We start from the raw sequence: 27656 nt of genomic DNA, 5'->3' as shown, positions 1-27656 counted from the left end.
ATGCCGACTCTGGCCGGGCCGATGTTCCAGAACCCTGGCCACAGGAGGCAAATTCAACCCACCGATCAGCCTCGGAGGTCCAGATGAGGTCAAGATTGGCCGCCTCACCGGCCAAGGAGCCACATTTTACGGGGGGACTTCCAGGGGGGATTTCTAATGCACTCATGTAATTTTGTCTGGATCATAAGTGATAGGAGCAGAATTAGGCCATTCAGCCCATCAAGTCTACTCCGCCATTCAATCATGGCTGACCTTATCTCTCCCTCCTAACCCCATTCTCATGCCGTCTCCCCATAACCCCAGACACCTGTACTAATCAAGAATCTATCTATCTCTGCTTTAAATATATCCACTGACTTGGCCTCCACAGCCTTCTGTGGCAAAGAATTCCACAGATTCACCACCCTCTGACTAAAGAGAGTCGGATTTTAAAGGAGGTGCCAGACCACTAGTTGCCGGGAAATTGCTGGTGGGCCTGTATAGTCTTGTCAGAATATGATGCTGCTGATTTATCAAAACTTAGTGGACTAGTTTTCTTGTTGATACTTTGAGTCAAATTTCTGCCATCTGGATAAAGGGGCTAACGTATTATCAAGATAACTTAGATCATGCATTTTTCCTGACCTCTATGGCCAAAGAAAATGCTGTTATACTGTATGTGTAGTTCATAAAAAATGCAACACCTATGATTTGAATCTGAGTCATCCCGAAGCTGTTTACGATCGAGCACTGTTAAAATTCTGTGGAGAAGGTTTGTGTCTGTCTGTTAGGTCTCAATCTCCTGACATCTGACCTTGATAGTAACCATAGCAACATATGTATCATGACAAGGATTATCCATTTCCATCCATTGCAAATGTGGTGTACAGGTCTTCAACTTTGCCCTAGACAGTAAATTGTATGAAGAACTACTGTGGTCAGTTTGCACATAAATTACATGTGGAGCCACAGTGCGGAAACAGGCCCTTCGGCCCTCCGAATCCACGCCGACCAGTGATCACCCATACACTAGTTCTGCCCTACACACTCGGGACAATTTACAGAAGCCAACTAATCTACAAACCTGCACGACTTTGGAATGTGGAAGGAAACCGGAGCACCAGGAGAAAACCCATGCGGCCACAGGGAGAACATACAAACTCCGTACAGAGAGCACCCGTCATCAGGATCGAACCCAGGTTGCAGGCGCTGTAAGGCAGCAACTCTACCGCAGCTCCACCATTGTTCAATCTACGGAAAGTGCGTGACAGGTCTCGTAGATTCTGGAGAGATTCAGTGTTAAATGTTTGTTTGTATTTTGTACCAAATTATTCACATGAGAAAAAGTGACAGCAGCATAATGTGCCGAACATGTTGTTATGTACACAGAGGTTGACTTTGAAAGCCAAAGGTCACGAATTTGTATTTAAATGAACCAAATGTGAAGTGACAATGGTCTAGCTGATCTTTAAAGTCTCTAAAGTAATGGGGATGACAGTAGGTTGCATGGTCAGGAAGGGTCATCAGCTAATAGCTCCATTCTTCATGGCTAGAATGCTTCCCAAAAGACATAAAAAGAATGATGTTTATTTATATTATGAATGTTTAAAAAAAAAGAAAGCCTCGTCCATATCAGAGCATCTCCCGTTCTAAGAAGGTAGACAAAATTGCTGGAAAAACTCAGCGGGTGAGGCAGCATCTATGGAGCGAAGGCAATAGGCAATGTTTCGGGTCGAGACTGATGTGATGTGATGTGATCAGACTGATGGGGGGGGGGGCAGGAAGAAGAAAGGAAGAGGCGGAGACAGTGGGCTGTGGGAGAGCTGGGAAGGGGAGGGGAAAGAAGGAGAAGTCAATGTTCATACCGCTGGGGTGTAAACTACCCAAGCGAAATATGAGGTGCTGCCTCCAATTTATGGTGGGCCCTCACTCTGGCCATGGAGGAGGCCCAGGACAGAAAGGTCGGATTCGGAATGGGAGGGGGAGTTGAAGTGCTGAGCCACCGGGAGATCAGGTCAGTTATTGCGAACCGAGTGGAGGTGTTGGGCGAAGTGATCGCCAAGCCTACGCTTGGTCTCACCGATGTAGAGCAGCTGACACCTAGAGCAGCGGATGCAATAGATGAGGTTGGAGGAGGTGCAGGTGAACCTCTGCCGCACCTGGAAAGACAGCTTGGGTCCTTGGATGGAGTCAAGGGGGGAGGTAAAGCGACAAATGTAGCATTTCCTACGGTTGCGAGGGAAAGTGCCAGGAGAGGGGATGGTTTGGGTGGGAAGGGACGAATTGACCAGGGAGTTACGGAAGGAGAGGTCTCTGCGGGAAAACCGTTCTAAGAAGATGTGATGGATTATGCTAAAGAAGAAAAAGTTTAGAAATAAAAGTGACTAATGTAATAGAAACAAAGTGCTGGAGTAACTCAGCGGGTCAGGCAGCATCCCTGGAAAACATGGCCGTTTCGGGTCAGAACGCTTCCTATGACTAGCGTAACGTTGAAAGCTCCATTGAACACTTTGGAGTTAGTAGCATAAAAGAAACATTTGCTGGGTATCTAAAATAGAAACAGAAAATATTGAAAATACTTAACAAATTCAGGTGGTTTAGATTTAGTTTAGTTATACAGCATGGAAACAGGCCTGGGTCACCGTCGCTGTAAGGCAGCAGCTCCACCGCAGCACCACTGTGCACCCATTCTTAGATTGATTTCCCCTCATCCACATAATTTCCCTTTATATAACATACTGTGATGTGTATTAAATTCATTGATAGGTATTTTTTTCATTTTAATCAACTTGCATCTTTTTTTGAGTCGATTTAAAGGGACAACACCTGTCTGTTTAGTACAATTAGTCATAATCCTAATGGGTTTTAAATCTTGTCCTCAGTCATGCAGGGATATCGTGTAGTAATAGATGTGAGAAAATGAGAAACCGGCAAAGGAAAATGGTCAGATTAATTTCTGGTTGGGTTAGCATGTTCTCTGAACCATTGAAGCCTAAATCACATCACTGTCTGCTGTGGATAACGTAGATGTAAGAGCGGATTAGTCTAAAAGTTTCCAAGGTAAGTAATATGTTGGAGTGAATGTAGAAATACAGTCAATCCCCGACTTACTGAAGGGTTACATTTTTGTTGAACCCTTACATGTCAGATTCTACGTAAGTCTGAATCCCCATCCCCTGTCCTAAATAACTCACTGAGTCTGAAAAAGGGTCCCGACCCAAAACGTCACCTGTCCGTGTTTTCCAGAGATGCTACCTGACCCGCTGAGTTACTCCAGCACTGTGTGTGTGTGTCACTGAGAGTATTAACTGTCTCAGTGGTGCCCGGCTGCACCCGGGGCACTTTCTGCAGCGCGGCCTTCTGGGTAAGCACTGCCGCCATTGCCGGCTTGCTTCCATTGTAAACTTGAGTGATTGTACAGTGTTGAGGAAATTACAAACAGCCAGAACTGTTTATATAAGTCTGAGTTTACATAGGTCACCTTTTGCGTCAGTCAGGAATTGTCTTAATTGACCACGAGACCATTATAGATATTTATTTTTTAGAATATGCAACACCTTCAGTTTGTACAGAGTTTGTACTTCTCCAGGTGCTCCAATTTCCTCCCACACTCCAAAGACGTGGGAGTTTGTAAGTTAATTGGCTTTGGTAAAAATGTAAATTGCCCCTGGTATGTTGCATAGTGCTAGTGTACGAGGTGATTGCTAGTCGGCTAGCTGAAGGGCTTGTTTCCACGCTGTATCACTAAAGTCTAAAGTCAAGTCATTAGATCTTCAGCAGAATGAATCTGCCAATTTAATATGCTCACACATGACAAATCCACATCGGAGGGTGTAAAATTGAGTTCTGCTGTACTGTATCTATTTAGGTTTCATGACATTTAGCTTGAAATTCCATGTGAGTTGTATTTCGGGTTACATTCATTACATTCAACATAAAAAGCTTTGATAGCCAGAACATACTTCATCTGTTTTGCCTCGGAGCTGCAGTGAACTTCACTGCTGTGTTTTATAATAATCTTCATCAATATCAATGAGACCATAAGACATAGGGCAGAATTGTGCCAATGAATTGAGTGACTAACTCACCAGTTGATATGAAAGGATATAATGGCTAATCGGGCGGCATAGTGGCTCAGCGGTAGAGTTGCTGCCTTGCAGCACCAGAGACCCGGGTTCGATCTTGACTTCGGGTCTGCACAGAGTTTGTATGTTCTCCCTCTGACTGTGTGGGTTTTCAGCGGGTGCTCCCGTTTCCTCCCACATTGCAAAGACGTACAGATTTGACTGTTAATTGGCTTCAGTAAAATTGAACCTAGTACTAGGGTAGTGTAGTGTATGGGATGATCACCGGTTGGACCCCATGCACTGGGACGAGCACGGACTCGTTGGGCAAAAGGGTTTGTTTCCGCGCTAAAGTCTAAAGTAAAGTCTAAAGGCGAAGTACTTGGTATCATTTCAGGGGCCACAGTTTAAGAATAAGGGGTAGGCCATTTAGAACTGAGATTCTTTTTCACACACAGAGTTGTGAATTTGTGAAATTATCTGCCTTCAGTGGAGGCCGATTCACTGCATGCATTCAAAAGAGAGTTAGATGCTCTAAGGGCTTGCAGAATCAAGTGGTATGGGGAGAAGGCAGGAATGGGGTACTGATTGTGGATGATCAGCCATGATCACATTGAATGGTGGTGCTGGCTCGAAGGGCCGAATATTCTACTCCTGCACCTATTGTCTATGTATATATGTAATGGCAAAATTGATAAAAGGTTGGAGATGAGGACTGAATATAATGGAAAGCTTTTCACTTTTTGGTACACGTGACAATAAATATCTATCCATCCATCCGTCTGTCTGTCTGTCTGTCTGTCTGTCTGTCTGTCTGTCTGTCTGTCTGTCTGTCTGTCTGTCTGTCTGTCTGTCTGTCTGTCTCTATAAAAGTAAATTCCATTTAAAAGATTGACTTTGTTTTTATCCAGTTTCAAAGTTTCAAAAAAAGCCAAAACCACCTTTTATAACACCAGCTTCCAGTGACGACACAATGTTGTCCCGTTCCACCCCCCCCCCCCCCCCCCTCCGAACGGTACAGTGAAACAGAATATGCCACCACCTTCTAGTGACGTCAGGGGGAGGGCCTCATTTCAAAAACAGCTTCATCAGCTCCCCAATGCACACAGTCTAGTATCTATCTATATCTATATACTTTTAAAACGTGTGTGTGTGTGTGTGTGTGTGTGTGTGTGTGTGTGTGTCTGGGTTGTGTGGGGGGGTTGGTGGTGGGGTCGGGGTGGGTGGGTGTGGGGGTGGGTCGAACTCGTCGTCATTTTGCCTTTGAAACATATCTCCTCGAAAACCAGACACAAAAACGTGGATATTTTTACAATTCCGGTAGGGAATTAACATGATTTCATAAAGGCACTCCTCTCTAGATTTGGTCAATTATTTCCCCAGATTTTGAATAATATTGTTCTCAAAACATCAAAATGTTTAAAAATCAAACTGCTGCATGAGTCATAGTGCCACCTCACAGATGTCCAATTTCAATGGATCTCATTTACATATATGAAATCACAATGGGACATGGGTGTGAGATTGGAACCTTCACGTGGTTATGGGGCAAAAGGAGCAAATTAATAATATTAATATAATATCAGGGGGGTGTAGTTAGCGTGTGTGCGGGGTGGTAGTTAGTGTGTGTGACGCCACATGCCGCCTCCCCCGCAACCGCACGTTGGGGGAACAGACCCAACGGGTCTGCACTTGGTCTAGTATATAACTAAAACTCTGATCTTGTTATCTTCCGGTTTGTGTTGTTTTACTATTTGCACAAAAACGCTACACGATATCACTACAGTTTTTTTGCCACCATACTCACCATTCTCCTGTGCTGCAGGTGCAACAAGCTCTGTTCCGATCAATGGTATACTTTAAAAGTTATTAAGGTATAAAAATCTTAAAAACCGTGCATGTGCAGATTAGTCTCCTCTACTGTCAGTCACCGCCACACAGATTGGTCTCCTCTCCTGTCAGTCACCACCATGGCCGGGACAGCGATGCCCTTTCCTGCACCATCACCGCATTGATTGGCCGCGTCCGCTGTCAGTCACCGGTGGCGCCCACCGATGCCCGGCGTTGCATGGCCACAGCCACAGCCGCAGCCGCCGGAGGACATGGCCTGCAGCGAGGAGAATATTCCAATGTGAAAGGGAAAGGTGGCACCCGCCTCGCCCGACATTGCCTGGCGCCTCAGTCGGTCAGCAGCAGCTGGAGGGGATGGTCACAGTTGCCGGAGGGCATGGCCACAGCCTCAGCCGCCGGAGGATGTGGCCCACAGAGAGGAGAGGGAGAGGTGATGGAGGGATTGGGGTAATTTTTGTAGATGATCCACTACAACATACGTGGTGAAACATAAGTCTTTATTCCATTCAGAAATACAGAGCATTTTAAACTGTCAGCCGTGTGCTCCCAGCTCAGCGTGGCTTCTGCCAGCAGGCTGTCCTCGTTAGTGTAGTACCGTAATACCATGTAATGGGTGGCATGCATATATGTGTAGTGGAGATTATAAATGGCATGAATTAATAAGGGTTAATCAACATCCTTCCTCTTAGAGAAGCAAAACATATAAAGAGTGGTTAGTGGAGTATATATTGTAAACACCAGTATAGGGTGTGTGCATTTCTTATTTTACATGCTTGTACATTGTGTGAGCACATAAAACAAAGTGGGTCATGCTCAGTTCAAGTATAGCCGGTGAACTTTCCAATCAGCGGGTTTGGTTTGCAGACATGACCTACACGTGTACGGTAGTAATAATAATAATAATAATAAATTTTATTTAATGGGCGCCTTTCAAACATCTCAAGGACACCTTACATAGTATATCGGAATAACATATAATCGGAATATAACAAGTAATAAAGACATCACAGAGACACAAATTAAAAACAGGATTCAATCCAAAAACAGAAAATCAAAAACACAGTGTGAAGAGGGAGCAGCAGCAGCCAAAGCGCGCCAGCGTCCACTCTCTCTTCACGGCAGCCATCTTGGACACAGACCTACAAGACTACAATTAGACAAAAAAAATCATCCCCCCACAGTGGGTAGCACCGTGGAGGAAGGCACAATGTCCAGTCCCCACCCCATGTTCACCCCAAAGTCAGGCCTATTGAGGCCACCGCAATTGCCTCTATGGAGGCCCGATGTCCCTGGCCGTTCTCACCGGGTGGTCTTGCCCCGGCGTCGGGAGAGTCCTTTCGGCGGCTGGGCCACCTGGAACGGCCGCTTCCTGGTTGGAGCCCGCAGCTGCCGAAGCCGACAAGGCCGCGCCGGTTTGGAGCTCCCAGGCTCCCGATGACAAAGTCGGCGCCGCCTCTCCGCACTGCCGCCTCTCCGCTCCGCAGACCCGCAGCCCGGAGTTGTTGCTCTCGGCGGTCCAGCTCGCCAGAGCTCCAGCGCGTCGCTCCAGCGCGGCGACCCAGGCAAGGGATCGCCCGCTCCGCTCCAGCACTCCAATGCTGTGCCGCCGCCGAGGCCGAGGTGCTGGGCGGTTCCCGCCAGGAAACGGCGCTCCAAGCCCGCAGGTAGGCCACGAGGACGGGTCGACGGGCAGCCCGGAGAAGAAGCTGCCTCACCGACCAGGTAGGGACCTAGAAATTAAGTTTACACCTACCCCCCACATTAAAAAGACCATATCCCCTACAAACAAAAAACAGGACTCACTAAAAACTATAAAAAAAACGGATTTAAAACGGACGGCTGCTGGCTAGCAGCCGTTCACCAAGATGGCTCCTCCTCCTCCTAGTACCCCTCGTGCACCTCATCTTTCTCTGAAGAAGCGAGCCCCTCATTGGGTGGACGCGGAGGAATAGACACCATGGAGATGGGGGCACTGGGGAAGGCAGGGATGGTGCTGGCTCCGCTAGGGGAGTCGCTGGATTAGCGTTCGTGGAACGAGGGGGAAAACCGACCGGCTGGTCAGGGTAAGGACAGGAAGGTGCCGGTTCATTAACCGGGATGAGATGTTGCCGGGTGCGTCAGTAGATGCCATTGTCAACACTGACCAGGTATGAGCGTGGCTCCGCGGTTGCCCCCAGAACGACAGGTGCGACCTCCTTGTCGGTTACAATAATGTATTCTGTGGGAAGCTTGCCCAGCTGGTTGTCAAAAAGGTCTTTGTATTGTGCGAGTAGTTGTTGGGTGGGACTTTGTGAGGTGGATAGTTGGTACACAGTTTTGCCGAAGGTGACTAGGCCCATATCATGGCATGCATCGATGCCCAGAAGGAGGGGCACTTCCCCTCTAACAATGAAAAAATCCATATTGTAAACTTGGGACGCTAGAAGGCATTGGAGTGTGACTTTACCAACCGGTTGCACCCGTTTGTGGACGTGGCGCCGACGGACGAGAGGCCGAAGCAAAGAAGCCGAAGCCAAAGAACCGAATGGAAATGAGGACGAAACGCCAATAAACCGAAAGAGTACGATAAAGAAAGGCCTACTAACTGAAAGGATGGGACGCCTAAATGCAAAATAACCAAAAGGGCTGGGTGCCTAAAAGCCAACGAACCGAAAAGCTGCGTCACCTAAAAGCAAACTTACCGAATGGCTGCTCTGCTGAAACACCACCTACCTGAAGGGCGGCGGCGCCTACACGCCAACGGACCGACTGCCGCTCAACAGAAAAGTCCAATAACGGACATGACGTTGTCGGGGGGCGGGATTTGTCAGCGATTTGTCCAGACCCCAGCGTCCATCACATCACTGTGAAGGGATGAACATTGTCCCACACCTCCGCTCCACCCAACCCGCAGCCCGCGGAGGGTGGCCGTGGGAGAGTGGGGGCTGTCCCGAGGGATGCGCACCTTCAGCCACTTTCAACTTGGTGCTTGGGTTCAGATTGCCCAGTCACCTATGGCTTGTGTGGGAAAAGGACCCCCACGCTCCCGGAGAGGAGGGCAGTGAGGAGGGATAGTGGGGGGGGATAGGGGTAGGTGAGGAGTGTGGAGGTGGGGGATAGAGGGATAGGAGGGGATAGGGAGGGGAGAGGAGTTATGGAGGGAGGGAGGGATTGACTGAGGATATGGGAAAGGGGAGGGAGGGAGAGGTGAGGGGTGATTGTGGAGGGGTGGAGTGGGGAATAGAGGGACAGTAGGGCAATGGGGGAGGCAGGAGGGATAGTGGGGGGGATAGGGGAGGTGAGGAGTGGGGAAGGTGGGGGATAGAGGGATAGGAGGGGTATGGAGGGGAGAGGAGGAAGGGACTGGGGGTAGGGGAAAGGAGAGGGAGGGAGATGTGAGGGAGGGATTGGGGGAAGGGAGGAGGAGAGGGGAAAGAAGGATGGAGGTGGGGGAGGGAGGGAGTGCTGCGGATAAGGGGAAATGAGCCACGCCTGCGCAGTTGGGGGCTATGGATGGGTGGTGGAATATTACGTGGGGGGAATGGGTTGCTTTGGGGGAACGGGTGGGTGGTGGAATATTGCGTTGGGGGACGGGTTGCTTTGGGGGACCAGGACTCCTGTGTGAGAGGGACCCAACGGGTCCCACTTAGTCTAGTATTGCTCTAAACCTGTCCTATCCATGTACCTGCCTAAATGTTTCTTAAATGTTGTGATGGTTCCTGCCTCAACCACCTCCTCCGGCAGCTCGTTTCATACACCCATCGCTTTTTGTGTGAAAAATATACCCTACAGGTTTCTAGTAAATCTTTCCCCCATCACCTTAAACCTATGTCCTCTGGTTCTCGGTTTCCCTATTCTGGGCAAGAGACACTGCGCCTACTCAATTTATTCCTCTCATGATTTTGTATACAATACTTCCCACACGGACTCATTGTTCAAAGCTTCAATGTGATAAACAATTTTGATACAACATTAGAGAGTAACAGAATCTCAAGAAGGGTCCCAACCCAAAACGTCACCTATCCCATTTTCCCAGGGATGCTGCCTAACCCACTGAGTTACCCCAGCAGTTAGTGTCCTTTTTTTGTAAACCAGCATCTGCCGTTCCTTGTTTCTCTATTATTAAAGTGCAAATTGGCTAGTGACATATAAAGAAGAAGTGTTGTTGAATGACTATCGAACCGTACAAATAATTTGATAAAATCATCATAGGCAGCAGTGGGGAGCAAGATCCAGAATATATGCTGCCTAGGTTAATTAGTCTCTGTGGACAAGACAGCAATGGAACAATGGGGAGTTGATAGGCATGTGGAAGAGAATAAAAAGGCAGATGGCTGGATCAAAGTTGGTTGGGAGGGGAAATGGGGTAATAAGGTTGAGAGCTGGCTTGAACCCAATGAGCTAAATGGCCTCCTGCCTTGTTATATTGTAGGAAGGTAGACTGTTTTTCACAGAAGGGTCAGGGCAAAGATTGCCTTTAGATATATTGTTAGGTCATCTGTTTGTTTGTTACTTAATTGTATTAATTGACAATTAAGGTATCGCAATAGTTATCACAGTGGCATTTTCATTATAGCGCTAATTTGATATTTTAACATTTCAAATTGGTTGTATAGCTTACCGTTAATATATGTAGGAAGGAAATGCAGATGCTTTTTAAACCGAAGATAGATGCAAAATGCTGGAGTAACTCAGCGGTCAGGCAGCATCTCTGGAGAAAAGGAATAGGTGATGTTTAGGGTCGAGACCCTTCTTCAGACTGATAGTCAGAGGAAAGGGGAACGAGAGATATAAAAGGGATAGAAGAAAGTTGGAGAAATCAACATTCATACCGCTGGGTTGTAAGCTGCTATATCTTCCATATCTCTCCGTTCCCATTCCCCTGACTCTCTGTCTAATGAAGGCCCTTGACCTGAAACATCATCTATTTATTTTCTTCCTTTTGTGACTATCTTCCTGTTAATATATACTGGCTGTTGGTAGAAACAGAATTCATTAAAGTAACCAAGGATAAGGTAATATGTTGTGAATGACTTTTGTGCAGAAGTTGCAACAGTGCATGCTCAATCTATTTCATTTACTGCACGGGGCAATGCTTGCAAGACCATGCATAGCAAGGTGTATAAGAAACCAAATGAATGATGGCAAGCAGTAACAAGGAACTGCAGATGATGGTTACAAAAAAAGAGACAAAGTGCTGGAGTAACTCAGCGAGTCAAATAGCATCTCTAGGGAACATGGATATGTGCCGTTTCAGGTCAGGACCCTGCAGTCAGTCTGAAGAAGTCCCAACCTGAAACATCACCTATCCACGTTCTCCAGAAATTACAAAGAATATGTTTAAAATCTCCCATGGTAATAATTTGCACACATTAGGCATTAGTACTACTGGTAAAATTCACTGACTGCATTTTTAATAGTTTGGAAATTGTGTCTCAGTCTGAAGAAGGGTCCCAACCCAAAATGTCACCTATCCATGTTCTCTGCTGATCTGCTGATTTACTCCAGTACTTTGTGTTTATCTTTGGTATAAACCAGCATCTGCAGTTCTTTGTTTCTACATTCGTCATTTTCAAATCTGTCTCTCAGAGATGATATCCCAACTTTTGCTTTTTGGTAATTAAACTTATAGCTATAAACAAGAAACAAGGACATAGGGATTAAAAAAGGCTTCTTTAAATGAATATTATATTTTGTAGTTTTAGTTTAGTTTAGAGATACAACGCAGAAATAGGCCCGCGCCAACCAGCGACCAACCCGTACACTAGCACTATCTTTCAGGCTAGGGACAATTTACAATCTTTACGGAGCCAATTAACCTACAAACCTGTACGTCTTTGGAGTGTGGGATGTACAAACTCCGTACGGATAGCACGCGTAGTCAGGATCGAACCATTGCGCCACTGCCCGAAATGCAACTTGTTTCAAAGTGATCATATTTCACCACATTGCCACATGTTTTGAGATCTATGAGGTTCTTTTGCTATTGATGGATACATTGCTAATGGAGAATCAGCAATCAATATATTATAATACCCTGGTGGTCCATTGTTCCATCAGCAATTGAAGTCATGTATCACTAAAAATCATCTCATCCATCTCATTTCCTTTATTCCTCTGACCCCAGCGTGCGTTACCCAGCGATGTTAAATTGTGAAGTTGTTTGGGGCCTGGGGGAGCGGGTTAGGCAACCTCCCTTGACACTTGATCTTTGAGCATTTCTGGATGTGCCGTACATTTCTATCCTCAGCCATGTGTCTTGCTGTGAAGAAAGAACTCTCAAGAGCATCTTAAAAGGCAGCTCCCATTCACCATAAAACAGGTTAAGTGAAACCTGACTGCATATTGAAATCAGAATAAAAGGAGCAAAGTTACACAGTGCAAATGCAATTAGAAGAAGAGAAAAATTACAAGCCTTAAAAATAATGTAGAAAGCTTAGCACAAATGCCGGCTTTCTTGTTTGTGTACTTAAAAGGATAACAGTGTTATCCTATTGGGACTGCTGTTCAATCTGCCTCCTAGCCATATCCCAGCATCTGAAAGGATTTTTGATGAAAGCCAGAATAGTCAAAAAAACAATAAAAGGCATTGCAAATCTCAGTGCTTAATCGAGCCTTTGATAACTGTTTCATTTATAGGACTATGGAATGTATTCTATTCAGAATTTAAATCATTAAAGTCTTCCTATTTAATATTTTTAATGCCTTCAATCCATGAAGGAGTTCTGAGGTAGTTTGAAAAGTACAGTAAGGATTAATGATGTGTATTTTCCTATTTTTAAAATTCTTTTGAATTTCAAATTCAAATTCATACTTCTGAACCTCTTATGTGCCAATTAAGTCAATGGTTCCAAAAATGGAACCGTTGACAGTTGAAATCATTTTTCAATTAACTGAAGAAAATTATCTTCAATTGGACTCTACAGAATGACAAGGTGTATATAAGCAATGACATTATAAGAAAGAACAGTCTGAAGGAAGGGTCCCGACCCGAAATGCCACTTATCCATGTTCTCCTGAGATGCTGCCTGACCTGCTGAGTTACTCCAGCACTTTGTGACCTTTCAAATTATGGCAACATTTCTTTTAATACAATTCAACCAGTGGCTTCTGAACATTGTAATTATCTTGTGAACAATTGGCTGATGTAGTAAAATACTGATGTATTAACAACTGGTCAAATGGTAATTAAAAGTGTGCTATTATAAACTACCTCTTCCCCCAAACAAATTCCAAGTACCACTGATTATGTTCTGGGTAATTCAACTAAAGGCAAATTTGTGAACTATTGATATAGTGTCTCCTTGATTCATAAAAGAAAAGGATTCCTAAAAAAAACATGTTAATTGTAATTGCATAAATTAAAAATGCAGAATGAAATTAGTTAAAAGTACTTCATATTCCAATGGGCAAAATCTAGTGTTTGGGCAGAGTGTTGTAGCGGTAGAGTTGCCGCCTCACAGCGCCAGAGACCCGGGTTCAAACCTGAGGAATGGGTGCTGTCTGTAAAGAGTCTGTACATTCTTCCTGTGACTGCGTGGTCTTCTCCAGGTGCTCTGGTTTCTTCCAACATCCCAAAGACGTGCAGGTTTGTAGGTTAATTAAATTTTCCCTAGTATGTAGGATAGAACCAGTGTACGGGTGATCGTGGTCGGCGTGGACTCGGTGGACTTTGTTCACTATTAATGTTAACAAAGATAGACACGAAGGCTGGAGTTATGCCCCTGTCCCACTTAGGAAACCTGAACGGAAACCTCTGGAGACTTTGCGCCCCACCCAAGGTTTCCGTGCAGTTCCCGGAGGTTGTAGGTGGTTGCCGGAGGCTGCAGGTAGTGGAAGCAGGTAGGGAGACTGACAAAACTGCCTGACTCACTGAGTTACTCCAGCAATTTGTGTCTTATCTTTGGTGTAAACCAGCATCTGCATTATATTAATATTAACATGTAGGAAGAGTATGTGTGTAAGCTTTGTTTGTATTCTTGATTAAAATAAAGCATGGATCTAAATATTGGAAATATAATTTTTATAGATAATTGCACATTTAGAAATTAAATTGAATAGTTTATACAAAGGAGATTCCTCTATTCTTCATCACTTGCTACACATTGCAAAGTTCGCACAGTACCTGATGGGTCAGATAAGATGATTGCAAGCCCCAAGCTCAAGGCATTTATATGCGTGAGCAGGAGCAGCCAGAACGTAGAGCCAAAAGGTCTGTGAAGGTTTTGATTTGAGATCTTCAAACGAAAACCACAAAAACATTTTTAATTAAAGGTTTCACAATAGGAACTACTTTTTGATGGCTACTACTATTATTGAAATTTGGACAGCACCCAATCAGCTAATATAAATGATGTAGTAAATAGAACATAGTACAGCACAGATATAGGCCTTTCGGCCCATAATGTTTGTGCCAAACATGATGCCAAGTTAAGCTCCTGTGCCACTTATCAGACCTAAACAGCAACCTCTGGTGACCTTGCCCGCCACCCAAGGTTTTCACCGGCGGTTTTGGTCACTCTCCTTAATGGTCGAAAGTGGTTTCCGCATGGTCGAGGCTTCATCTAGGTTGCTGCTATTTTTTCATCATGTTTAAAACCGGCCTCGACTAATAGGTTGCCGATTTTAAAATCGATAATTTTTTAGTCGCAGGTCTAGTCGAAACCGGTTTTCTTCATAGTCGAGGAAGGTTTTCAACATATGCGTGGGAGGTGGTAGGAGGTTGCAGGTCACCTCAACCTTGATTTTGTTTTGGGTGTCGGGCAAGGTCACCAGAGGTTGCTGTTTAGGTCTCCTAAGTGGGAAAGGGGCTTTAGACACAAAGTGCCAGAGTAACTCAACGGGTCAGGCAGCATCTCTGGAGAGAATGGATTGATGATGTTTCTCATCAGTACTCTTCCTGAAGTTTAGTTTAGTTTAGAGGCACAGTGCAGAAACAGGCCCTTCAGCCCACCGAATTTGCACCGACCAGCGATCCCCATACACTAGCACTATCCTACACACTGGGGATAATTGCCAATTTTTTTACCAAAGTCAATTAACCTACAAACCTGTACATCTTTGGAGTGTGCGAGGCAACTGGAGCATCCGGAGCAAACTAACGTGACCACAGGGCTAATGTGACAATTCCATACAGACATCACTCATAGTCAGGGTCAAACCCGGTTCTCTCTGCCGTAGTGATAGAATTTCTGCCTTACGGCGCCAGAGACCCGGATTCAATCCATATCTCTCTATTCCTTGCACTGTCATGTGCCTATCTAAAAGCCTTTTAAACGCCATTATCATATCTGCCTCCACCACCACCCCTGGCAATGCGTTCCAGGCCCCCAACACTCTCTGTGTAAAATAAAACTTGTCCCGGACATCTCCATTAAACTTTCCACCTCTCACCTTATTGCTGTGCCCTCTAGTGTTGGACGTTTCCACCGTGGGAAAAAGGTTCTGACTGATTTCTGCCCCTGAACAGAGGCGAGGTTAGAGACCTGAATCTTAAATGCTAGAATGCGGCACTATTTTCATTTCATCCTTTACTACTGATAATAACGACATTGTTTTCACCTTATGAAATACCGCTTTAATGTTGAAGTAGGAAATATTTATTCTATTTTTTGGTGCTACAATTTCATGGAAAGTTGGCCTTTGTGTCCTACAGAGGTTCCAACTGGGCTTGTACCCAGTCGGCCCCAGATAACTGAATGTACCTACAAAGTGAAAGAACACTGTATTTCAAAGTCGAGCACGGTTCAATAAATCAGTCTATAGACACAAAATGCTGGAGTAAGTCAACGGGACAGGCGACTTCTCTGGATAGACGGAATGGGTGACGTTTCGGGTCGAGACCCTTCTTCATACCCTGAAACATCCAGACCCAGACCCAGAAGCTGAAGAAGGGTCTCGACCTGAAATGTCACCCATTCCTTCTATCCAGAGATGCTGCCTGTCCCGCTGAGTTACTCCAGCATTTCGTGTTTATCTTCGGAGTAAACCAGCATCTGCAGTTCCTTCCTACTCAATAAATCAGTCTTGTGGCTTGCTGCAAATAGGTGTCCAAGTCTGCAAAATGCAACTTAAAAAATGAAGCTTCATCAAATGGAACCAACTTATCCTGATAACCTTTTCTAATAGTCTGTAAAATTTGGCAGACCAACACCACCAAAACCTAATTTACGGTACATTTTGTCCTTGTTCCTGAACCCTATGTAGTTTATTTGGAGCGAATATTGAGTGTTACAAAGCAGTAGTAGGCACACTCTTGGGTACTTGCACCATTTGGACAGATGCATGGATAGGAAAGGTTTAGAGTCATAGAGAGTCATAGAGTCATATAGCATGGAAACAGGTCCTTCGGCCCAACTTGCCCAAATGGACCAACATGTCCATCAACACTAGTCCCACCTGCCTGCATGTGGCCCATATCCTTCTAAACCTGTACTATGCATGTACCTGTCCAAATGTTTTTTAGACATTTTGATAGTACCTGCCCCAACTACTTCCTCTATCAGCTCACTCCATATACCTACCATCCTTTGTGTAAAATATTTGCCCCTCAAATTCCTATTAAATCTTTCCCCTCTCACTGTAAACCTCGACCAAAACATCACCCATTCCTTCTCTCCAGAGATGCTGCCTGCCCACTGAGTTACTCCAGCTTTTAATAACATCATTGATGTAATTGGATGTCAGAGGGACATCTTTAACACCATTTTGTAAGCAAAACTGGCATTAGCTGATTTCTGACGGGGAAACAAGGTAAATCCATCTGCATATTGAAAACTGTGCTATAACGAAGTGCTTTGTAGTGAGAGAAAGAGGGCACAAAGTGCTGGAGTAACTCAGCGGTCCATGCAGCATCTCTGGAGAACACGGATAGGTATCATTTCAGGTTGGGATCTTCGTTCAGCCTTCTTCATGTTCTCCAGAGATGCTGCATGACCCACTGAGTTACTCCAGCACTTTGTGAAACCAGCGTCTTAGAGTCATAGTTATATATCGTGGAAACAGGCTATTCAGCCCAACTGGCTAATGCCAACCAACAGGCCCCATCTACATTAGTCCCACCTGCCTGCCTTTGGCCCATATCCCTCTAAACTTGTCCTATCCATGTTTCTGTCCAAACGTTTTTTAAACGTTGTGATAGTACCCACCTCAACTACCTCCTCTGGCAGCTCGTTCCATATACCAACCACCCTCTGTGTAAATAGGTTTTCCATCAGGTTCCTATTGCATAATTTCTCTCTCACCTTAAGCCAGATCCCAGTAATCGTGATGTAGTGGGGTTGCATTGTAATTTGTAATGCAGTCAAAAGCATCTTCATTGATCCTGTGGTTTTCTTTGATTGTCATAATATACAAAGAGAGCTGTGGGACTATGGTTGGGAGTTTGTTCAGACAAAATAGCAAGGCAATAACAGGAAATGGGTATCAAGTGGAAGGGTGCAATAGAAATCGATGGTCAAATTAAAATTGAGCAGACTGTTCGGTATTTTCGGGTGAAATAGGCAACAATGGGCAAACCACTCGGTGCAGAGAATTGTGAGGTGATTTGAACTGGGAGGAAGTGTCAATATGCTAAATGATTCCTATTGCATCTTTAATGTGAGAGATCCTGGCAGCGGACACACGGTAATGTCATCTTAGTTTATTGTATTGCATTTATGTTTGTAAGATTGATAAAAATACTGTACAATATATTATTGTTGTAGTATGTGACTGCTTATTGTCATGGAGTCATAGTCAGACAGTGTGGAAACAGGTCCTTCAGACCAACTTACCTCCACCGATCAACATGTCCCAATGGATCCTTTTAGACAGAATCACCTCACAACTGCACAGTGGCACAGCAGTAGAGGAGCTGCTTAACAGCATCAGAAACCCGGGTTCGATCCCAACGATGGGTGCTGTCTGTTCAGGGTTGCACATAGTTGAGGCAGGTACTATAACTACGTTAAAAAAAATTTGGACAGATACATGCATAAGAAAGGTTTAGATGGATAACATAACCGTTGAAGGGGGGGGGGGGGGGAGAGGATAACATAACTACAATAGAATCCTCTAGATCGTTTTTTTCTATTAATTTAAATGAACTATAATTCAGAAAGGTGGAAACAAGGAACTGCAGTTGCTTGTTTACAGAAAAGGACACAAGTGCTGGAGTAACTCAGTGGGTCAGGCAGCATTTCTGGAGAACATTTCTGGAGGTGACGTTTCATTTGGGATCTTTCTTCAGTTTGAGAGAGTCCTTATTTAAGACCTCCTCCACTGTCAGAGTAAGACAATGCCACATGCAAATTGGAGGAGCAGCACCTCATATTTTGCTTGGGCAGCTTACAATCCAACGGTATGAATATTGATTTCTATAACTTCAAGTAACCCTTCTACTCCTCTCTCTGTTCCTCCCCCACCTCAGGCCTCTTGCTAATTTCAGCATTTGTATCAGTTGCATGCTCTTTTTTTATTGGTAATAAAGTTAGGACAAATCTAGTTATTGAGAAAATTTACAACAATAATCATTATGCATTTTATTTTATTTTAATTATTATATGACCTGGTTTTCTGACCTGCTGTGCCTAGACATGAATTGGATTTAATATGTGAAAATGAGATTTTGTAATTGGAAATGCTCAAACTGGCTTATTACTATCTGTGATTGTATATTGCATCCCATATTAAACCAAATTCCAATCTAACCTTCTATTAATCAGCGACATACACTTGCTAAAGCATTAAACATAGAAAAAATTTCTCATGTCCAACTGGAGTGCTAAATTAAAGGAAATCAAGCAAGGTTAGAATGCTCATTGCAGAATATTACTTGTGCAGAGGGGGCTCTGGCGCAGTGGTGGAGCTGCGGCCTTACAATGCCAGAGACCTGGGTTTGAGCCCATGTACTGCTTGTACGGATTTTTGTCCGTTCTTCCCGTGACCACGTGGGTTTCCCCCAGCTGCTCCGGTTTCCTCCCAGATTCCAAAGACATACAGGTTTGTAGGTTAATTGGCTATGGTGAGATTGTAAATTGCCCCTTGTGTGTTGGGTATTGCTAGTGCATGGGGCGAGCGCTGGTCGGCGCAGACTCGGTGGGACGAAAGGACCTGTTTCTGCGCTGTATCTCTAATGCCTAAAGTCTAAAGTCTACTATGTAATGTTTATCTAAGACAATGGACGTGTAATGAATGCTTTTTGAGCAGTTGGCAAGCTATCTGAACTAATTGGTCTGAAGAAGCAGAATCATGTTGCAGCAGTTTGAGGGAAGAAGAGACTGGAGTCCTTTTCTTTTGGCTAATGAAGAATTCATGATAATCCTCGTGACGTGCCTGGATGCTGGGAGGAATCAGAAGCGGTGATCATACAATGTGAATGCATTGCTATCTCAGCTGGGGACTGGGAGGGGAGGAGGAGAGATCAAGGACAGCTGCCAGTTCACCATCGAAGCAATGGGGACATTTTAATTTGCATTTAGTTGAAAGCTGCTCCTCGAAGATATTGACAAGGAGAAGCGTTGGACAAGAGAGGCACGGGACAAATCACGCCTGAGCTTTTGTTTCTCGAGTAAGCACAGATTTGGCTGGATTAGTGCTTAGCTCTCTGGTGAGATTAATAAAGGTGCCAGAAAGAAGCAAAATTGCTCATCCTCGAAGAGTTAATACAAGGTTTGGATGTATTAGGTGGATCGGACAGAGAGTGAAATTTAAAGCCGAATCGAAATCAACTTGAACAATAAACTTCAGCGGGAAGAGAAAACGTTCCAAGAAAGAGAGAATGTACAATCTGATATTCAAGCTTCTCCTAATGAGCTTTTTGTGTGTCTTCATGGCTTGTGCTCAGAATCAGTGCAGTGTCTTTATTGAGTTCAGTGGTTTATCAGAAGTCACTGTGTAACCATGCGGGAAGTACCATGATTGCTGCTGGACCTGATTGTCCCTACACATCCCGGATAATGGAATGTCAAAGCAAAATGGATGGGAAAGTTGTAGTTTATTGGCTTCATGTGCTGGTTATGCCCTAACTAGATGATGGATTGGAGGGAACTGTAAGTAAATTCAAGCATCTTTTCCTGTATTGATTTACAGCAGTTGAATTGGACACCTTCATTATTCCGGTTATCAATCATATTTAGTGGATGATTCTTTAAAGAGTTTTGATAGAATAAAAGATTCCTGGGATTGCTTGAGTTTGGAAAAGAAATGGCATTTACCATCTCCTTAATGTACTCATAGAAAACCCCATGGTTTTAGCATGCAGTTTAAAACCTTTTGCAGATTTGCAATTGTAATTTTGATCTTTACAATAATTTGGAACTGATGCTGCTTTCCTGATGTCAGAGATGGAATTTGTTCAAATGCAGTGCAACTAACAGGAAACCCAGCATGTGGCTTTAGACAGGGTGTAAACACCATTTCAGTGGCGTATTAATATATCTAATTAACTTTGGAGAACCTTTTCCCCCAAAATAAAAATTATTCTACTACCACTGTTAATTGATGTCAATTAGCAGTATCAATTTGTTATTTTTAAAGATAGACACAAAGTGCTGGAGTAACTCAATGGGTCAGCCAGCATCTGTGGAGAAAATAGATATTTGACGTTTCGGGTCAGGAGCCTTCTTCACACCCGAAACATCACCTATCCATGTTCTCCAGAGATGCTGCTTGACCTACTGAGTTACTCCAGCACTATGTAATGTATCAATCCTTGATATAAATCAGCATCTGTAGTTCCTTCTTATTATTTTTAAATACTGATTTGGTGCAAAGAAAGTGAACAGTCTAAAACAACTCTTTAGAAAGGAACTGGGAGAACACCCGTGTATCTTAAAAGTGGGATTACAATACATATATTGTAATAAATGAATGAATGAATGAACAAATAAATGACTGAATTAATGAATTTATACTTTATTGTCTCATGTAACAGGTCAGTGAAATTCTTTGCTTGCATACCCAAGATATGGAGAAGTCGCCACATAAGGGTGCTGACAAAGTTACAAAGTATACACAGTATCCACGCTAGGCCCCCCTTTGTTCTTCCCCAACCTCCCACCCTTCCTCATGGCGGTCCCCCCACCCCTCCATTATTCTTCCCCCACCCTCACGGCAGTCGCTCCAGGCCGGGTCCTCCAATGTTCGTTCCCTTGGCCGCGGCGTTCTCACTCCAAATGGTCTGTCCTCGTCCGTTAGTCGGCAGTCTCATCGGCCGCCGCACCGACCTCTCCACTATTGCTGCCAGGTCCTCTCCGGATGCCTCTGGGGCGCTGACCCTGGCCCCAGCCGCGGGCTCTGGAGACTCTACCGACTGAGGGCAGGGGCTCCAGCTTTGCCCACTCCCCGGCTCCTCCGCGGCCCGCCGGGAGGCATCTGAATGGCAGTGCAGGCTCGAAGGGCTGAATGGCCTACTCCTGCACCTACTTTCTATTTTTTTTCAATTCAATTCAATTCAATCTGCCGCAGCGTTTTTCGCTGTCTGGAAACTAGCTGAAGCAGCAGGTTAAACTTTGCATGCTTGGATGAATGGTAGATGTGCAAATGTAGCTTTTACATCCTGCATCCAGTCTTTCCCAAGGGAAATGCTACACTAGACTTTATTGGTAATAATTATTTCATCAGGTCTCGTGCATCTCTTGCCTGTATCTGGAGTGGAATCTCTAGAGGCCACAGTTGTCATTTCCTTCCAAGACTGACCCTGAGAATGATGAGGGTATAACGTAAAACTGCACAACTCGAAGTAGAGACATCAGTGACTTACATCATTCTTCCTGAAAATTAAAAAATAAAGAATGGGCAAAACAACCTGGTGTTATTCAAATAAACCCGCTGTGTAGGAAACCTGAGCTTTTACAGCCGCTTCACTGTCAATACTGAAAAAAATTGAATGCGTGATTAGTGGTGATTTGACAAAATTAATTTTTCATCCGGGATCTGAAAATGCATTAGTGCTTTCATGTTTTGTTTGACTGAACGATGCAACTTTAACGAGCCACAATGGTGCCAAATTATTTATGGACTGCTGTGTTTGCCTGCTGTTCACACCTCTTGAGTAAACCTGAATCACCCCTGGAAGTGTAATTAATGGGAGCGCTGTAAAAGTGACCATTACAATACATTTTCCAATGTACCATAGGAATGTGAGCCCTTTTGAAATGCTAATAATTTGTTAACTAGCTATGTACAGTATGTGGCAGCGTAGTCCATCTGGCCTGTCATGACAAGAGGCTGATTTCACCTTTTATGGTGTGGCTGAGATTTCTTAAGCCCTGGTCCCAGCTGCCGAACCTGTTCACCAAGTTATAGTTTAATTGAAACTCTTGCGAGGGAGAAATTAAGTGAATATTATGTTGGCTGCATTTCTGCCCGTGCCTGCCTGTAATAGCATCCCGATGTGGCGTTCCTATAGAATTTGATTAGAATTAAGTGTGTTGATTTGGGGAAACAGCAAATGATGACATTGGACATCTGTTTTGTGCGGCGAAATTGCATTTGGCTATAAGTAACCCTGCTGCTGTTTGCCTTTTGACCTTAGAGCGGCACAGAAGCTGAATCTCTCCTCAAAGCAAAAGAAAAGCCATCCACTTCTCCCACATTCTCGTGAGCCTTCAAGCTGCAGAACAAATTTCAGTGGCATTTTGCAAGTGTCCCCTCCCCCAGCGCCTCCATGCCTTCTGAGGGCTGTGTGCAAAGTCAAGGATAACCCAGGCATTGGCAAGGTATGGATAAATCTATTCTCAGCTGTCTTTGATGTGTATCACTGCCGAAATCTATGTCATCTATACAGAAATCTGCAACTTCCAGGTTCAGGAACAGCTGCTTCCCCACTGCCATCAGACTATTAAACACAACTTCAAACAAACTATGAACTATAACAGCCTATTGCACTTTATCTGTGTATTTATGTGTGTATATATATATATATATATTCTATGGTATATGGCCACACTGATCTGATCTGATCTGTATTTATGCCTAAAATATTCTGTTGTGCTGCAGCAAGCAAGAATTTCATTGTCCTATCTGGGACACATGACAATAAACTCTCTTGAGTCTTGAATGATAAACACATCAATGATTATGAATTGGTTTCAAGGTGATTTTTGCATCCTGTTTTACTACTAGCTATAACTTTGTTTAACGCTCTGGGTGAAGTTATACAGATCCACCAACAATATTCCTGCACCTCCTCTAATCCAGACAAAATCACGAGAACGCATTTGAAATTCCTCTTCCCCCCCCCTCCCCCCCCCCCTTAGGTAGATACAGGCAGCTGATTTCGACCTCATCGGGGATTCCGCAGCTGATCGGCGGGTCCAATTTGCCCCCCGCAGCCGGGGATCTAGAACTCTGGCCCGGCTGAAGTCAGTAGATCCATTCCCGTGGCCGACTTCCAAGACCAACTTTGGGGGCCGGTATCTCGGCACCTGGGCGGCCTAGGCAGACCGTTCCAGTACCGTTGGACTCCTCTTGGAGGCCCTGACCTCTGTTGGTCTGGCAAAACGGATAATCCAGAAAGGCCTGGAACCAAGGGTGCTGGAAAACCTTTGGTGGACCTGTACTACCTGACGGATCACTTTATTTTCAGAGTGATCCCAGCTGTAATTCGCAGCAGTTGTAACACTTTGGGGGTAAAGTTATTGGACTGGCAGAGTCACTCACTCTCTGTGAATTTTCTCCGGGTGCTCCACTTTCCTCCCACGCTCCAAAGAAGTGCAGGCTTGTTGGTTAATTAGTTTTGGTAAAATTGCAAATTGTTCCTAGTGTGTGGGATAGCGCTTGTGGTTGATCCCTTGCCAACGCAGACTCGGTGGGCTTAAGGGCCTGTTTCTCTAATCGTTAAAAACAGTGCTGGAGTTCCAACCTTTTTCCCGTAAGTTTGAAGTTTCAAATTTGCAAGATCAACAATATTGCCCAGATCCAAAGCCAGGAAATGAAAACTGAGATGATTTCTACGCATAATTATTGAAATGTAAAATGTCTTAAATGATGGACTGAGCTATTATCTTTGCCTGTAATGCAAGGAGGTCGATAAACCTCACTAATGTAGGTGAATTGTCATCATCTAAAACAAATCTAGTCCCACTGTTCTTTTTTTTTGCATTTTTTCTTTATTTACATTTATTAATATGTTAATGAATTCAGAAAAGGCTATCGGAGGACATGTGAGAAGAATCCTAATTTGCCGTTTGTTAGAACTATGTTATATGTTTCTAAGATTCACATGCATATTTTCAGATGAGACATTTACGATAGTTCAGTTTAGTTTATTGTCATGTGTACCGAGGTACAGTGAAAAGCTTTTGTTGCATGATAACCGGGCAGCTGAAAGACAATACTTGTTTCTATTGAGTGTCCACAGTGTATAGATATAGGATAAAGGTAATAACATTCAGTGCAAGATACAATCTAGTAAAGCCAGATTAAAATGAGTCCAAAGGACTCCAATAAGGTAGATGGCAGCTCAGGACTGCTCTCTAGTTGTTGGTAGGATGGTTCAGTTGCCTGATAACAGCTGGGAAGAAACTGTCCCTGAATCTGGAGGTGTGCGTTTTCACACTTCTATACCTCTTGCCTGATGGGAGAGGGGAGAAGAGGAAGTGGCCGGGGTGAGACTAGTCCTTACTGAGGCAGCGAGGTGTGGATGGAGTCAATGGAAGGGAGGCTGGTTTGTGTGATGTGTCCACAATTCTCTGCCATTTCTTGCGGTCTTGAATGGAGCTGTTCCCAAACCATGCTGTGATGCACCCCAACAAAACGCCTCTTACATTCCCGACATTGTAGCATTGTTGAGGTGTATCTCATTATGCCTCTCCTGGATTATTTTAATGCTGTAAATGGTACTTTTTCTTTCAAAACACTTTCCTGAACTCCCTGCTCAACAAATGTCTTGAAGTGGTGTTCCACTTCTGCAATCAGTGGGTAAGTGTTTTTCAATTACAAAGCTTCTGTCAGTTTTTCTGACAGAGACCTCTTATGTGAGACACGTGGCAAAAGAAAAAGAGGCAATTAAACTCTCCAGTCTGACATGACGTGTGCTTAAAAGCGTTGATGCCAGTAAGTTTTGATGCCTTCTCTTTTTTTGAGTGCACAGTGAAGCCCTACACTGCCTCTTTATAAGGGAAATACAAAGGGCCAGAGATAGTACCGCTATTAAACTTGTAAATGCAACATTAAATGTGTAATGTAAACTCTAAATAGTACACTCGCTATTGTGTAGCATTTTTATAACATGATTGGTGTCAGAAATAGTGCACCTGAGATCAGTAAAGTAGTTTATGTAATTTAAAGAATGGTTTAAAGTCACATGAAAATAAAACTATTTAGTTGAATGCAAAAACTTGACCAACAACGAGTTTCCACAGAGGATTAATGTAAATGGAGGGAAGGACTTCCTATTTAGATTACAATTACTCAGGAGGTTCCATGAAGGAACTGCAGATGCTGGAAAATCGAAGGTAGACAAAAGTGCTGGAGAAACTCAGCGGGTGAGGCAGCATCTATGGAGCGAAGGAAATGGGCAACGTTTTGGGCCGAAGCCCTTCTTCAGACACATTTCCTTCGTTCCATAGATGCTGCCTCACCCGCTGAGTTTCTCCAGCACTTTTGTCTACCTACAATTACTCAGGATCTTGATTATACTGGAACAGTGGTGCAGCTGGTAGAGCCGCTGCCTCACAGCGCTAGAGACCCGGGTTTGATTCTGTCCACAGGTGCTGTCTGTGTGTGGAGTTTGGACGTTCCCCCTGTGACTGCATGGGCTTTCTCCGGGTGCTCCAGTTTCCTCCCACGCTCCAAAGACGTGCAGGTTTGTAGGTTAATTGGCTTCTGAAAATTGTCCCTAGTGTGTAGGATAGAACTAGTCTGCGGATGATCACTGGTCGGCGTGGACTCGGTGGGCTGAAGGACCTGTTTCCACGTTGTATCTCCAAACTAATCTAAACTAAACTGGTGGTCAAGTGAGAGATGTTCATCTGTACTGGAAAATTTAAAGACAATAAATAAAGGCACAATTATTAACCACGTCCACTTATCCCATGGTGTGACATTTGTTAATTGTGTAGGTTAATTGGCCTCCGTAAATTGCCCCTAGGGTGGCATAGCAGCGGTGGAGGACATCAACACATTGTCTGACCAGGCCCACCCTGCAACTCCGACCTAGTGCCATTGATAGGACAACAGGCTTGTATGGCTATGATAGGGCTCCCAATATTTTTAAAGAAACTGGGGCTTAAAGGATACAAGATGGCACCTTAAACGTGGCAACTCTGCTGTATGCTGTCTTACACTCTTACACTTAGTATGATTGTGCCCAATGTCCAGTAGGATTGTCACCGAACTGTATGCAAAAAAAAGAATTTCACTGTATTTTAGTACATGTGACAATAAAGTACTGTTGTACCATTGAAATGTTAGGTACAAATTCATGCCATTAAAAAATATTCCATTAATATGTCCTCGTGTCCAATTAGGGAATTGCTCAAGTACAGTCACTGACCACAAATGATTTAATTAGTCTACTTTTGAGTGATTCAGCATGGAAACAGGCCCTATGGCCCACTGAATCCACACCGATCACCGATCCTTGCAATTTAACACTATCCCAAACACATTAGGGCCAATTACATTTATACCAAGCAAATTAACCTACAAACCTGTACGTCTTTGGAGTATGGGAGGAAACCGAAGATCTCGGAGAAAACCCACAACGTACAAACTCCGTACAGACATCACCCGTAGTCGGGATCGAACCCGGGTCTCTGGCACTGTAAGGCAGCAACTCTATCACTACATCACTGTGCCACCCCTAATTCTGGTATACAGAATACATACAAATGTAAAATGGTTAAGATAGGAATAATCAGTCAGTAAATTAATAACCTATGTTCATTCCACAATAGCGAGTTGCTAAATTACGCAATCTTGCAAATTATGAAGAGTGTCATTTTCGTTGGAGTTGCTATGCATTCTTGGTGTTATAAGACCATAAGGCATAGGAGCAGAATTATGCTATTTGGTCCATTGAGATTGTCGGTTAATTTAGATTTGGTAAAATTGTAATTTATCCCTAGTGTGTAGGATAGTGCTACTGTATGGGGATCGTTGGTCAGCACGGACTTGGTGGGCTGAATGGCCTGTGTCCACGATGTATCTCTAAAGTCTAAAGTACAGTCGAAAGAGTCCGCTCTGCCATTCAATCACAGCTGATCTATTTTGTCCTCTCAACCCCATTATCCTACCTTCTCCCTGCAACCTCTGATGCCCTTACGAGTCAAGAACCTGTCAATCTCTGCTTTAAAATGCCTAGTTATATATCGCAATACAATTATTTGGCCAGCTTTGCAAAAATTAAATGAGAATCTTGCTCTGTAAGTTGCTCTATACACCAACAATGTGTGCACTAATGAATGAGCTAGAAGACCAATTTAATTTGTAAAGTCGTCCACATCTATCAGTTCCAATTAAGTGCACAGTAAAATAGTCTCTGAACTGAGACCTATATAATGTGATTTGCACTGCAGTGCAATAATGTTGGATTTCATCAGTGGGATTCACAGCAGTATTAATTTGTTAATTAAATACACCATTTTTTATTTAAAAAAGTCCCATTTTGAAGGTTTGAGAATAACTGCGTAACAAGCTAATTGCTTTGATTGCAGAATAGACAAGGATTTAATCCTTGTGAGTGTCGGACAATATGAACCTCTCATCAGAATGGTCAGTGGATATTAATAAGGTGCACGGGGAAAGCATAATAATTATAGTTTCAATATGTTCATCTCTCGTGTGCAAGATGGGTTT

General features: G+C 44.0%; 1 protein-coding gene across 5 annotated transcripts in view; it reads left to right on the top strand.

Moving 5' to 3' along the window:
• The window catches only part of kif26a (kinesin family member 26A), a 160009-nt gene that overhangs the window by 94724 nt on the left and 37629 nt on the right, over positions 1–27656 (top strand). For 4 of the 5 annotated variants that reach the window (XM_033027043.1, XM_033027044.1, XM_033027046.1 and 1 more), the window contains exon 5: positions 22390–22573. In XM_033027043.1, coding sequence (XP_032882934.1) covers positions 22390–22573 — 184 coding nt within the window. Of the gene's footprint in view, positions 1–19252; positions 19904–22389; positions 22574–27656 lie in introns of those variants that run through there. The other variant, XM_033027047.1, reaches the window with a different exon arrangement.

Source organism: Amblyraja radiata, chromosome 9, assembly GCF_010909765.2.
Source record: "Amblyraja radiata isolate CabotCenter1 chromosome 9, sAmbRad1.1.pri, whole genome shotgun sequence".
Classification (NCBI taxonomy): domain Eukaryota; kingdom Metazoa; phylum Chordata; class Chondrichthyes; order Rajiformes; family Rajidae; genus Amblyraja; species Amblyraja radiata.
Note: the sequence above shows the minus strand (reverse complement) of the source record. Positions and strands in the feature narration are given on the sequence as shown.